The sequence below is a fragment of the Pongo pygmaeus genome, chromosome 9 (assembly GCF_028885625.2).
Source record: "Pongo pygmaeus isolate AG05252 chromosome 9, NHGRI_mPonPyg2-v2.0_pri, whole genome shotgun sequence".
Classification (NCBI taxonomy): domain Eukaryota; kingdom Metazoa; phylum Chordata; class Mammalia; order Primates; family Hominidae; genus Pongo; species Pongo pygmaeus.
In genome coordinates this window covers 12,725,875-12,737,728 of record NC_072382.2, presented here as the reverse complement: position 1 = coordinate 12,737,728, position 11,854 = coordinate 12,725,875, and the positions used below count along the sequence as shown (strand labels likewise).

Below are 11,854 nucleotides of genomic sequence, written 5' to 3'. Positions count from 1 at the left end.
AAAGCTTATCCTGATTTGTTCTCAATGGCAATAGTTACAATATGAAAATACTCTCTGTACAAAGCTATGGAAAATATATTTCTTTTTAAAGTCTATATTGTTGGCTTTCATATTCTGATATGGAGCAAAACATGTTTGTGCTTCATACTTCACTAACTCTTAACTGCAGATAATGCACACACGTATTGAATAAATGAAAGCACAGGAACCATTATTAAAGAAATGTTAATATGGCAGCGTGAAAGAATTAGGAGATATTCTCTCTGACATCTTAGTTGGTCCCAGGTTCTTAGTGGAGGTACGGCTTTGCTTACTGACAGCAAAACTGAATCTAGTAGAAATAGCCGCAAACATTAAGCTTGTCTTTCTCAAAGTACCTAAATTTGAGGTAGGATATTTTATTGTATATATTTAAGATGTATAACATGATGCTTTGCGAGATACATATTTTTTACATGTGTATACATGTGTATATGTATGTATGTATAGTTATTATAGTTAAGCAAATTAGCCTATCAATCATTATGCTGTACAATTTATTATTTTTATTATTATTTATTAGGCATTCATCCTACATAACTGCAAGTTTGTACTTTCTGACCTGCTTCTTCCCATTTCCAGCACTGCCCGCCCTGCCCCAGTAATGACTATTTTTTAGATGCCACATATAAGATTATGCAGTATTTTTCTGTGTGTGGCTTATTTTAGTTAACATTATGTCCTCTTTTTCTCACTATAAATCAGTATTAAGATTATTTCCTATAAAATAAAATTTCCAAATAAGTATCTACACTGTTATATAAATTTTGCAAACAAAATAAAAGTTTATTGTTAACGTCTCTCAAAGCGATTTGAATTTTAACCAAAAGCCTTCTTAATATAAAATTTTCTTATTAATTAACAGTTTAAACAGAGCAAAAAGAGGAGGGTGTTCCAACTGTTGCTCAAATTATACTTTACATGAGTAAATATTTATTCCTTCTATTTCCTATATGGTGATTTTTTTCTCACGATAAGTATTACTGAATAACTATATATTTTAGGGAAGAGTTCTGAAATGAATTTTTATTGACAAGATTCTAATCCGAGGTTCTCTATGCCACTGTTACTTGGATAGGCATATTTTAATTTTTTTACATGATAGATTGATTTGGTAATTAATAAAGATTGTTATTTTTAAATTTCACAGCTTCTTTTAACAAACTTTTAAAATGACTGATTCCATGACAACTGTGTCACATACGAAGATACACCATCTTTACTTTCAAGGAGTTTATAGTCCAGACATGTAAATGCAATGTTCAATATCAATTAACAGAGATACTCTCAGGCTAGTGTAGGAACACATGGTGAACGCTGTGCTTCTCAACATGCATAGAAGGGAGGAGAGCTTCATGGAGATCGTACACTTGAAGAAGAATTGGCTGGAGGTGATTAAAAATATGTGTATCTGCATCTATCTATATCTGTACATCTACATCTTTTTGATTATGCCAGTATCTATACGTATATTGATGTCTATAACTCTATTTATGTCAATATCTATATACATCCCATATGATAGGAGCATAGTGTGTTACCTCAGGTTCATGTGTTTAGTAAATTTAAAAGTAGTCAGTGTGGGTAGATGCTGTAGCTCCTGGAAAGTACAGAGTGGGAGATGACATTGGAACAAGTAGCAGCTGCATAAAAAAGGGATTTTTATGGCATCGTAAATAATTGGAATCATTGCAAATTTTAATCAAGGGGACGTAAATATAAAAATAGGATTGAAGCAGAAAAAGTGATTGGGAGCTATTATACTATTTGAAGTCATGGACGATAAAAAGAATGAACTAAAAAAATGTGGCTGGGCAAGGGATGGCTTTTTGGATAAGGAACAAGAAGGAGTTGGGGACTAATTGATCGTGGGGAAGGGTGACAAAGAAGGGTCACTCTGCAATACATCTTTTCTTCTGAGAAAGTAGACCTACATGAACATGGTGAATAAAATAGATAAGAAACAGACTGTAACCTCTCAGAGCTGAGCTTTCATTGGTCTATGTAGACCAGTAAATAAGATGTCCAACACAGTCCATTGTGCTGAGTGGAACAAAAAGGTAATTCCACTTTCTCGAACATAGTGGGTTTAGCTGAGATGGAGACACGTATTTAAAGGATAGAAAATGAGTCCAGTTTGGGAGATAGTGACATAGATCCAATTGTGCAGTACTTAGGAAGCTGTACTATATAATATTGAGTACCTGTAATTAAAGGTCAGAGATGCTGTTTTGAAAGTAGTTCGGTGGAGTTGGTAGCTGACATAAGGAAGAAATAAGATTTGCCTTTTCAGAATGACGGCAAGGCAAGAGGTTAGGGTCAAAAATGGAAACTTGGAGAAGGCTTCATTTTAGAGTAAGAGCCCATAATGGACACTGAGAAGGCAATATCACGTAGGTAGGAGGAGAACCGCATAAAATGTTGTCAAGGAAGCCAGGGCAGGAAAGAATTTCAAGAAGGAAGGCATGCATGAATGTGTCCTATTTAAATAAGTTAAAAAAGGCAAGAAAGGAAAACTGATTTTTCACTTAGCAGTGAGGAGTTTGGGAATATACACAGGTGTATTAGAGCTATGAAACGTGCCTCAAAAGCTATGAATAAAATAAAAAGGGCATCAACATTGGGATATATTTGTTTTAATAATAATATAGAAAAAGAAAGAGTGAAAAAAATGTTCTACCTGATGCAATTTTTTTTTTCTGAGTTAAACTTGAAATCAACAATACTATAGTTTTGAAGAGGTTTTTTTCCCCACTGGAGATAAAATAAATCATAACCCATCATCCATCTTATCACCTTTTTCTGTTGTTGGAAGGGAATTCAGTTTCTAGCAACTAATCCATATATGAAGTATATATATACATTTTGTGTACACATATATATATGACACTGTATTCATATATTTTAAGAATGATATGTTCCTAAAGCAAAAACCACATGACAACACAGAGCTGTTACCACCCAATAAACACGATGTTATAATAACACTTGTCAATTCCCAATTGAGAGAATCTAGGCAGCTTGAATATTTAAGGAATACATCTAAGACACAGGGACACTTATTTTCATTTCATATTTGACCCAAATAGAATGATTTTTCTTAAATAAAATCCAGTTAAAATTAATCATATCTTATTATTGCCTAATTTCATTATTAATAAGTGAATGTAGCTAAAATATATTGTCACATTCTTAATTGTAAAATGCTCTCCAGTATATGTTCATTGTCACTAATGATTAGAGTTATAAATAATAAAATTTTAAAACTCAAATCACTTTTTCTAGATATGAACAGGATATTATATATAACATTTCTCTAACAAATAAAAATAAGAGCTCTTCATTCAGGACTCAACCTATACAATTTACTCACAAATTATTTGCTAAACGCTGAAATAGCAAAATATAAACAAAAAAAGAAAATGTATTTCAGACTATGAGACCACCAAAACAAATTAAAATATATCCTATGTGTTTTCAGAGAGAAAAAAAAAAGGCAAATTAATAATGAGATATAGTTCTTTACTCAAATAATGAAAAATGCTTTTCTGAAAACATTTTATTTTCCATACAAAATAATGGACTGGTATGTGGTTTTTTGCTTTAAGAACATATCATTCTTAAATGATTCTGAACTGTTATCATATCATCATAATGTGAAATTATTTTTGCAACCTCTTTTGAGCTCATTATAAGTTAATTTGCTATATGTATTTTTAAAATATATTTTCACTTTCTGGAAATTAATGTTTAAATTTGGTCTTCCAACATTTTTATTTAACATATAAAAGGTGATCAGAATACATACATTTTGGTTTATGCTTGTAGACATGAATTTTAATTAACTCAGCAGCAGCTGATAATAAGATTATTAGCATGTACAAAGTATGCAGTTAATAGAAGCAGAACTAGAGGCAATTAGTGGAATTAGGTGTTTTTTCTACCGAGAAAGAGTATCCTAAATAGTAATTGTTTATGCCAGTCCAGTCACTGCAAATATCACTAACAGCATCATTAAATCAATGTAACACTACATTATAAGCACTAAATTGACTTACTGATTTGGTATCAGATTGGTGCAATAATGAGCTTATTAGTATTTTCCATGACTTATGTATATACACTGGGACTACCTGGATGTAGTCTAAGAACTTGTCTTCTGTAGTTTTCCTACATAGGGAGATAATTTCTGGGCAGTCTGTTGTCAGTACATGGCCCTTTGAAAATGATGCCTAGTTGTTATTGAAACAGAATAAATTGGCCATTGGGCATTTGGTACAAAAAAAAAAAAAAAAGAGCTTACTCTATACAGGCATTAGGGGCTAAGCAGTGAAAAAAATCTAAGCACCTACACTCAAGGAGCTTATAGTCAAAGTGACTGAAATACAAATAAACTACCAGTTCTAACAGTGAGAAAAGCTTAGGGTTCTGGGAGTGGGGGAGTGATGAAAAAATGGGTATTATATGATAGGTGCACAATCAATACTTAAATGAATTTGTTTGTTGTAAAAATGATCAATAAATTGAATCAACAACACACCAGGCCCCTTCCTACCACAGAACAAAAACAAAAACAAAAAAAAAACCAAAACAAAACAAAAAAACACTCAGGAGGTTTCTTGAGTCTCCTGATATCATCAGCTCGATGAAATGGTACAGGTCTCAGGTGACACTGGACGGGAGGTGTTTGTGGTCTCAGAAAATCATCAACTGGAGAAGGTGGAAGAGGTACCACAAGACACTCGGGAGGTGTCTTCAGGCTCAGAGAATCATCAACTGGAGAAGGTGGAAGGGGTGTGAAAAAACACTCGGGAGGTTCCTTGGGTCTCCTAAAATCATCAGCTCGAGGAAATGCTACAGGTCCCAGGCGACAATGCTTGATGGGAGGTGCCGGTGGTGTGAGAAAATCATCAACTGGAGAAGGCGGAAGGGGTACCAGAAGACACTCAGGAGGTGTCTTCAGGCTCAGAGAATCATCAACTGGAGAAGGTGGAAGGGGTGCAAAAAAACAGGAGGTTTCTTGAGTCGCCTGATATCATCAGCTCGATGAAATGGTATAGGTCTCAGGTGACACTGGACGGGAGGTGTTTGTGGTCTCAGAAAATCATCAACTGGAGAAGGTGGAAGAGGTACTAGAAGACACTCAGGCGGTGTCTTCAGGCTCACAGAATCATCAACTGGAGAAGGTGGAAGGGGTGCGAAAAAACAGTCAGGAGGTTTCTTGAGTCTCCTAAAATCATCAGCTCGAGGAGATGGTACAGGTCGCAGGCGACACTTGACGGGAGATGTCTGTCGTGTCAGAAAATCATCAACTGGAGAAGGTGGAAGAGGTATCAGAAGACACTCGGGAGGTGTCTTGAGGCTCAGAGAATCATCAACTGGAGAAGGTGGAAGAGGTATGAAAAGACACTCGGTGGGGGTGTCTTCAGTCTCGGAAAATCATCAGCTTGAGAAAATGGACCAGGTCCCAGGCGACAGTGGATGGGACGTGTCTGTGGTCTGAAAGTATCATCAACTGGAGAAGGTGGAAGAGGTACCAGAAGACACTCGAGAGGTATCTTGAGGCTCAGAGAATCATCAACTGGAGAAGGTGGAAGAGGTACGAAAAGACACACAGGAGGTGTCTTGAGTCTCCTAAAATCATCAGCTTGAGAAAATAGTCCAGGTCACAGGTGACAGTGGATGGGAGGTGTCTGTGGTCTCACAAAATCATAAGCTGGAGAAGGTGGAAGACGTACCAGGAGCCACTCGGGCGGTGTCTTGAGGCTCAGAGAATCATCAACTGGAGAAGGTGGAAGAGACAAGAAAAGACACTCGGGAGGTGTCTTGAGTCTCGGAAAATCATCAGCTTGAGAAAATGGTCCAGGTCCCAGGCGACAGTGGATGGGACGTGTCTGTGGTCTGAGAAAATCATCAAATGGAGAAGGTGGAAGAGGTACCAGAAGACACTCAGGAAGTGTCTTGAGGCTCAGAGAATCATCAACTGGAGAAGGTGGAAGAGGTATGAAAAGACACTCAGGGGGTGTCTTCAGTCTCGGAAAATCATCAGCTTGAGAAAATGGACCAGGTCCCAGGTGAGAGTTGACAGGACGTGTTTGTGGTCTGAGAATATCAACTGGAGAAGGTGGAAGAGGTAGCAGAAGACACTCGGGAGGTGTCTTGAGGCTCAGAGAATCATCAACTGGAGAAGGTGGAAGAGGTATGAAAAGACACTCGGGGGTGTCTTCAGTCTCGGAAAATCATCAGCTTGAGAAAATGGACCAGGTCCCAGGCGAGAGTTGACAGGACGTGTTTGTGGTCTGAGAATATCATCAACTGGAGAAGGTGGAAGAGGTAGCAGAAGACACTCGGGAGGTGTCTTGAGGCTCAGAGAATCATCAACTACAGAAGGTGGAAGAGGTACGAAAAAACAGTCAGGAGGTATCTTGTTTCAACTAAAATCATAGCTCAAGGAAATGGTACAGGTCCCAGGTGACAGTGGACGGGAGGAGTCTGTGGTGTCAGTAAATCATCAACTGGAGAAGGTGGAAGAGGTACCAGAGGACACTCAGGAGGTGTCCTGAGGCTCACAGAATCGACTGGAGAAGGTGGAAGAGGTACGGAAAACACTCGGGAGGTGTCTTGAGTCTCGGAAAATGATCAGATTGAGAAAATGGTCCAGGTCCCAGGTGAGAGTGGACAGGAGGTATTGGTGCTGTCAGAAAATCAACTGGAGAAGGTGGAAGAGGTACCAGAAGACACTCAAGAGGTATCTTGAGGCTCAGAGAATTATCAACTGGAGGAGGTGGAAGAGGTACGAAACGACAGTCAGGAGGAGTCTTGAGTCTCCGAATATCATGAGCTTTAGAAAATGGTCCAGGTCGCAGGCGAGAGTGGACGGGAGCTGTCTGTGGTCTCACAAAGTCATCAACTGGAGAAGGCGGAAGAGGTGCCAGAAGACACTCAGGCGCTGTCTGGAGGCTCAGAGAATCATCTACTGGAGAAGATGGAAGAGGTATGAAAAAACAGTCGGGAGGTGTCTTGAGTCTCCTAAAATCATCAGCTCGAGGAAATGGTAGAGGTCCCAGGCGACACTCGACCGGAGGTGCCTGTGGTGTGAGAAAATCATCAACTGGAGAAGGTGGAAGGGGTACCAGAAGACACTCGGGAAGTGTCTTCAGGCTCAGAAAATCATCAACTGGAGAAGGTGGAAGGGGTGTGAAAAAAGAGTCAGGAGGTTTCTTGAGTCTCCTGATATCATCAGCTCGATGAAATGGTACAGGTCTCAGGTGACACTGGACGGGAGGTGTTTGTGGTCTCAGAAAATCATCAACTGGAGAAGGTGGAAGGGGTACCAGAAGACACTCAGGAGGTGTCTTGAGGCTCAGAGAATCATCAACTGGAGAAGGGGGAATTGGTATGAAAAGACCCTCGGGAGGTGTCTTGAGTCTCGGAAAATCATCAGCTCGAGGAAGTGGTTCAGGTCCCAGGACACACTCATCTTGAGGTGTCTCTCTTCTCAGAAAATCATCAGTTGTAGAATGTGGTTGAGGTCCTAGTGGACACTGTAGTCGAGAAAGAGTCAGAGGTCTCAGACACCCTTTAACTGATGGACGTGGTTGACCTCTCAGATCACACTGAGTTGGAGGAGATGGCTTGCGGCCCATCCTTTTTCTTAAAGTTTCAGCCGTGAGGTAGGGCCAGTAGGGCAATCCTGAGGAATGATGGTGCTCCACTGCCGCCATCCTGACCTGTAGGGCCGAAGGAGGAAATGTTTTCACACATATTCTTTTGATGGACAAAATTACCGCCACCAACACAGGCTGCACCTTCTGTTGCTGGTGATAGATTTTTGCACCTTTCCATCCTGCAGGTTTCAAAATAGCAGTATCAGTGTCATAATAGCACCCTTCCACTGAGTACTGCCCACAGCTGGGGAGTAAAGAAAAGTCATTGGGACACACTGTTGTCTCCACATGCCACTGTGTCTGTTTGCAAATGTAGGCAGGCTGGGGTCCTGCCCCAGGGAAGACAGAGTCATAACAGAGTAATAAAGAAGCATGTTTGAGACACAGGAGTGTCTATGTCTATCCTCATTCCTCCCTCACAGCCATCACCAGAGCATGTTTCTTGTACCAGGTCAACAGAGAGTAACAGAGGCATGAAAAGCCCATTGTCCACACATGTTGCAGCTTCTTTTTGGAGAATGTTTTCCAGGCCTTTTATGTTCTGTCTCTGATTCTCAGAACTCTGCAAGGTCAGTGTGACCACCCTGCTCCAAATCGAAGAAAACAGAGGTTTCCAGAGGAAGGAGAAATTGTGCCCAGGGTCACACAGCTTGCAAGAGGCAGAGTGGAAGTTGATTCCAGCTCTGCCTGCGGGACCCTCTCATTTCCCCTCTGTTTCCCTTCTTCACAAAGAATCTTCTTCACTCTGGAGGTGCCACCCATGAGAACAAAGAGCTCTGGAGAGATGTGGATTCCTGAAGAGCTTCAGGGGAACTGGGAGAGGGATTTCTGACAGAACAATCTTACCTCAAGAAGTCAGTCAGACATGGCTGTAATATTTCTTTTCACTCCCAGGTAATACCAAATTGTAAGTGCACTAGGACATAAAGAATACTTTTGTCCATGGAAAAATGAGGTGGGAATTCTAAACAAAGCAAGTTTTAAAACTGTGTTTCACTTCAAGTGTACAAGTCCCATCATGTGTAATCATAGGACTCGGCAGCTTTTGAAGGTACAGAGGCCACACAAGAACCAGCTTAGCTGAGCATCATTTAAGGCCTTCATTTGGAATTGTCCCTGTACGTAATAAGTTACATTCACTCTTCACTAATTTACAGTCAGGGCCTATTTGCTATTACAAATATGGAACCTCTGACACTTAGGATATTAGATCAGGGGCCCCACTGGGTGGGTATGAAGGTGTTTTTGCACAACACAGTTACCAACAGGGATGGGACTGTGATGAACTATGGAATTGGCCTTGTCAAAGAGCATTCAAAATTGCACAAAGCACAAATTAATGTTAGATTAATGCGTTTTCACTATTTTCACTTCTGGGAATAGAGCAGATATTTCAAACGTTAATCACCTACATTATAGCAGAATGCAAACAAAATCACAGCAAAAGAAAATCCCACATATTTCGGAAATGAGACCCCACAACATCTTGGGTAAGGTGGATCAGTCAGAGTTCACCGCGCCATGAGACCTACAGTACTGGAGGTCAGTGGTGCCTCCTCGTGTTATTTCTGGAAACAGAACAGTAAAAGCCCTTCAGCCCTCGGTCCCTGAGCTTTTATGGATTCTGGAGGTGCCACCAACGATGATCAGCTGGGAATGGAGAAGCCTGAAAGCTCATGAAGATTTTGCTTCTCAAGAAGTCGAGACAGAAAAGGCACCACAGAACTCACAGAGCAGAGGCCAGGCCAGGAGAGGGTGTTGTCGGAAAAGACCAAAGCGTCCTGATATAGGAAGAGTGAAAACGTCCCCAGCATTTACCTTTGTCTTCTCTGTGTTTTCAGCTGGGATGCCGCTGCTATTCCTCATGGGAACCGAATGAGGTCCTGAATCTGCTAAGAGCCAGAGAAGGGAATGGGGCTAAATCTGGCTTGCATGTTCTGTGCAGAATAAGAAACCCTCCACACCCTCCGCTGCCATCTCACTCTCTGCCACACAGGTCCCTTACCAGAGGCACAGGGTTTATTGACCACATGCCTCGGAGGACTCTGGAGCCCTCTGGACCCTCATCCTTGAGGAAGATACCACAGAGCCCTGGTCCAGGGGTATTCTTAACTCTCAACAGGCTGTGAACAGGTCGGGCTCTAACCAGCTGGAAATGAGCTCTAAATCAGTACATATCAGAGGAAATCACTCATCATGTGAGCACAGACTCAAAATTAAAATAGGAACAGCCATGGTTGGAAGAATATCAATAAACCCTGGACAGGAACAGCACTGCTCCTCTTCTTCAAGCCATAGGGATATTTAAAATTCTGTGGATTCATAGTTAATCTAACTTTCATACCTGGCCGGGTATTATCAATACTTATGAACAGAAATGGACATAAAGAGATGAACAGTCATGAGAAAAGGTAAGAGCTACAGAAATTAACTGGAAAGTTTTCGGGTTACACTTCAAATGTTAGAGGAGTAGGAGTACACAGAAATTTAACTTACTAATGGAGTTATATAGTTGACAATAAACAACTTAAACACAAAGAATGAAGGAAGTTCCAAAAAGTGTAAATAAATGCTTCTTTTCTTAAAGCAGATCTCAAGCTACAATATTGATCCATGAAGACACGGCCAGAAAATCTGTGCTCTCATCAGCACATGTGGCTCCCATTCTAAAGTGCTATTGTTGTTTTCTCAAGTGAAAGAAAAAGAAATCCTTCACACTGAGTCAAGGTGGAAAGGCGAGCTGGCCCATCTGCCTTCTAGGCTCATCTCCTCAGTTGAAAGTAACCAAGACATCAGGGTGGGGCAACGTCCACAGTCAGTGGAGCAGCCTGAGCTCCACCATTCACAGGGGACTAGCCAAGAGCCATTCAGCTCGGGCACCTGAGAAAAATAGGGTCCTGCCACCCAGCGAGACAACTGTTCTCTTTATAAGTGCTTGGAATTGTTTCCAGGAAACATAACAATCACCCCACCCGAGCCCTCATCCCCAAAAGCAGAAGCAAGGTGTGTGGATTGTGCAGCAGAAATTAAGCGGCTGCCTTCACAGCAAGCTCCTACCCCTCCAGAAAGGGTTCTCTAGGCCCGGTCGTCCCTGGACTGGCTCCTGACTCATGTGTCTCTCTGGCACTCTCTGCTTTTGCCTCATTTCACACCTAGAAGACATAGAAAGAATTGACTTGAAGAATTAAAACACCAAGTTCTTTACTAGATGCTCAAAGCTTTATCTCAAAACAAAAACATCCTTTAAAATGTCCATCACAATCACATACCTGTGCTGCTTGTAGGCAGCCTTCCTCTCTGCCATCCCCCTTTGCAAGGCTTGAGCACAGAGCTGTGGGGAGAAAAATACATCCATGTCCTGACCTGGCAGACTATGTCCAAAAGCAAGGAAAACAAACAAACTTCCTGAGTTGGCAAGAGGCTTTCTTGCAGAAGGGGCGATCTGAAAAAGCCAACACATGAGAAATTGAATGTTGAGAGAGTCTAAGGGCCGTGGCATCATCTGCATCAGCACTGAACTATCCTGCAACTGTGGGGAGGAAGCTCCTTACTTTGCATCTGTAGTAGTCCTCTGCCCGCCGCCGCAACTCTTGCGTGCATTGAAACAGTTTCCTATGGATTATAATCACTTTCATCAGATAAAGCACCACTTTCAGGATGACTTTAAATAATCTGCCATGTTTCTGTTATCCTCACAACTGTACCCTTACACAATCTATCTATACCTAGAAAATGTATTTCAGATGGCTCTAAGAGTACAGTCTGAGCCGGTCGCGGTGGCTGACGCCTCTAATCCCAGCACTCTGGGAGGCCGAGGCGGGTGGATCACGAGGTCAGGAGATTGAGAACATCGTGGCTAATACGGTGAAACCCCATCTCTACTAAAAATACAAAAAATTAGCCGGGCGTGGTGGCAGGCACTTGTAATCCCAGCTACTCGGGGGGCTGAGGCAGGGGAATCACTTGAACCTGGGAGGTGGAGGTTACAGTGAGCCAAGATCACGTCATTGCACTCCAGGCTGGGTGACAGAGCGAGACTCCACCTCAGAAAAAATAACAAAAACAAAAACAAAAACAGTACAGTCTGATCCAAACTGTTGCGGTATTGATTCCTCCTCTTTTGCTTACTGCCTGCTGACTTCTGAGTT

The 11,854-nt window shown here is 41.3% G+C and overlaps 1 protein-coding gene across 7 annotated transcripts in view; it reads right to left on the bottom strand.

The window, feature by feature from the left end:
• Positions 1–359: 359 nt before the first annotated feature.
• LOC129007389 (nuclear pore complex-interacting protein family member B5) overlaps positions 360–11,854 on the bottom strand; it is a 50,856-nt gene continuing 39,361 nt past the window's right edge. For 6 of the 7 annotated variants that reach the window (XM_063671769.1, XM_063671771.1, XM_063671770.1 and 3 more), the window contains 5 exons: positions 11,258–11,318; positions 10,976–11,148; positions 10,764–10,858; positions 9,525–9,598; positions 360–7,769 (listed from right to left, as the gene is read on the bottom strand). In XM_063671769.1, the coding sequence (XP_063527839.1) occupies positions 6,606–7,769; positions 9,525–9,598; positions 10,764–10,858; positions 10,976–11,148; positions 11,258–11,318 (1,567 nt within the window). In that variant the 3' untranslated portion in view covers positions 360–6,605. The remainder of the gene's footprint in view (positions 7,770–9,524; positions 9,599–10,763; positions 10,859–10,975; positions 11,149–11,257; positions 11,319–11,854) is intronic. The other variant, XM_054438214.2, reaches the window with a different exon arrangement.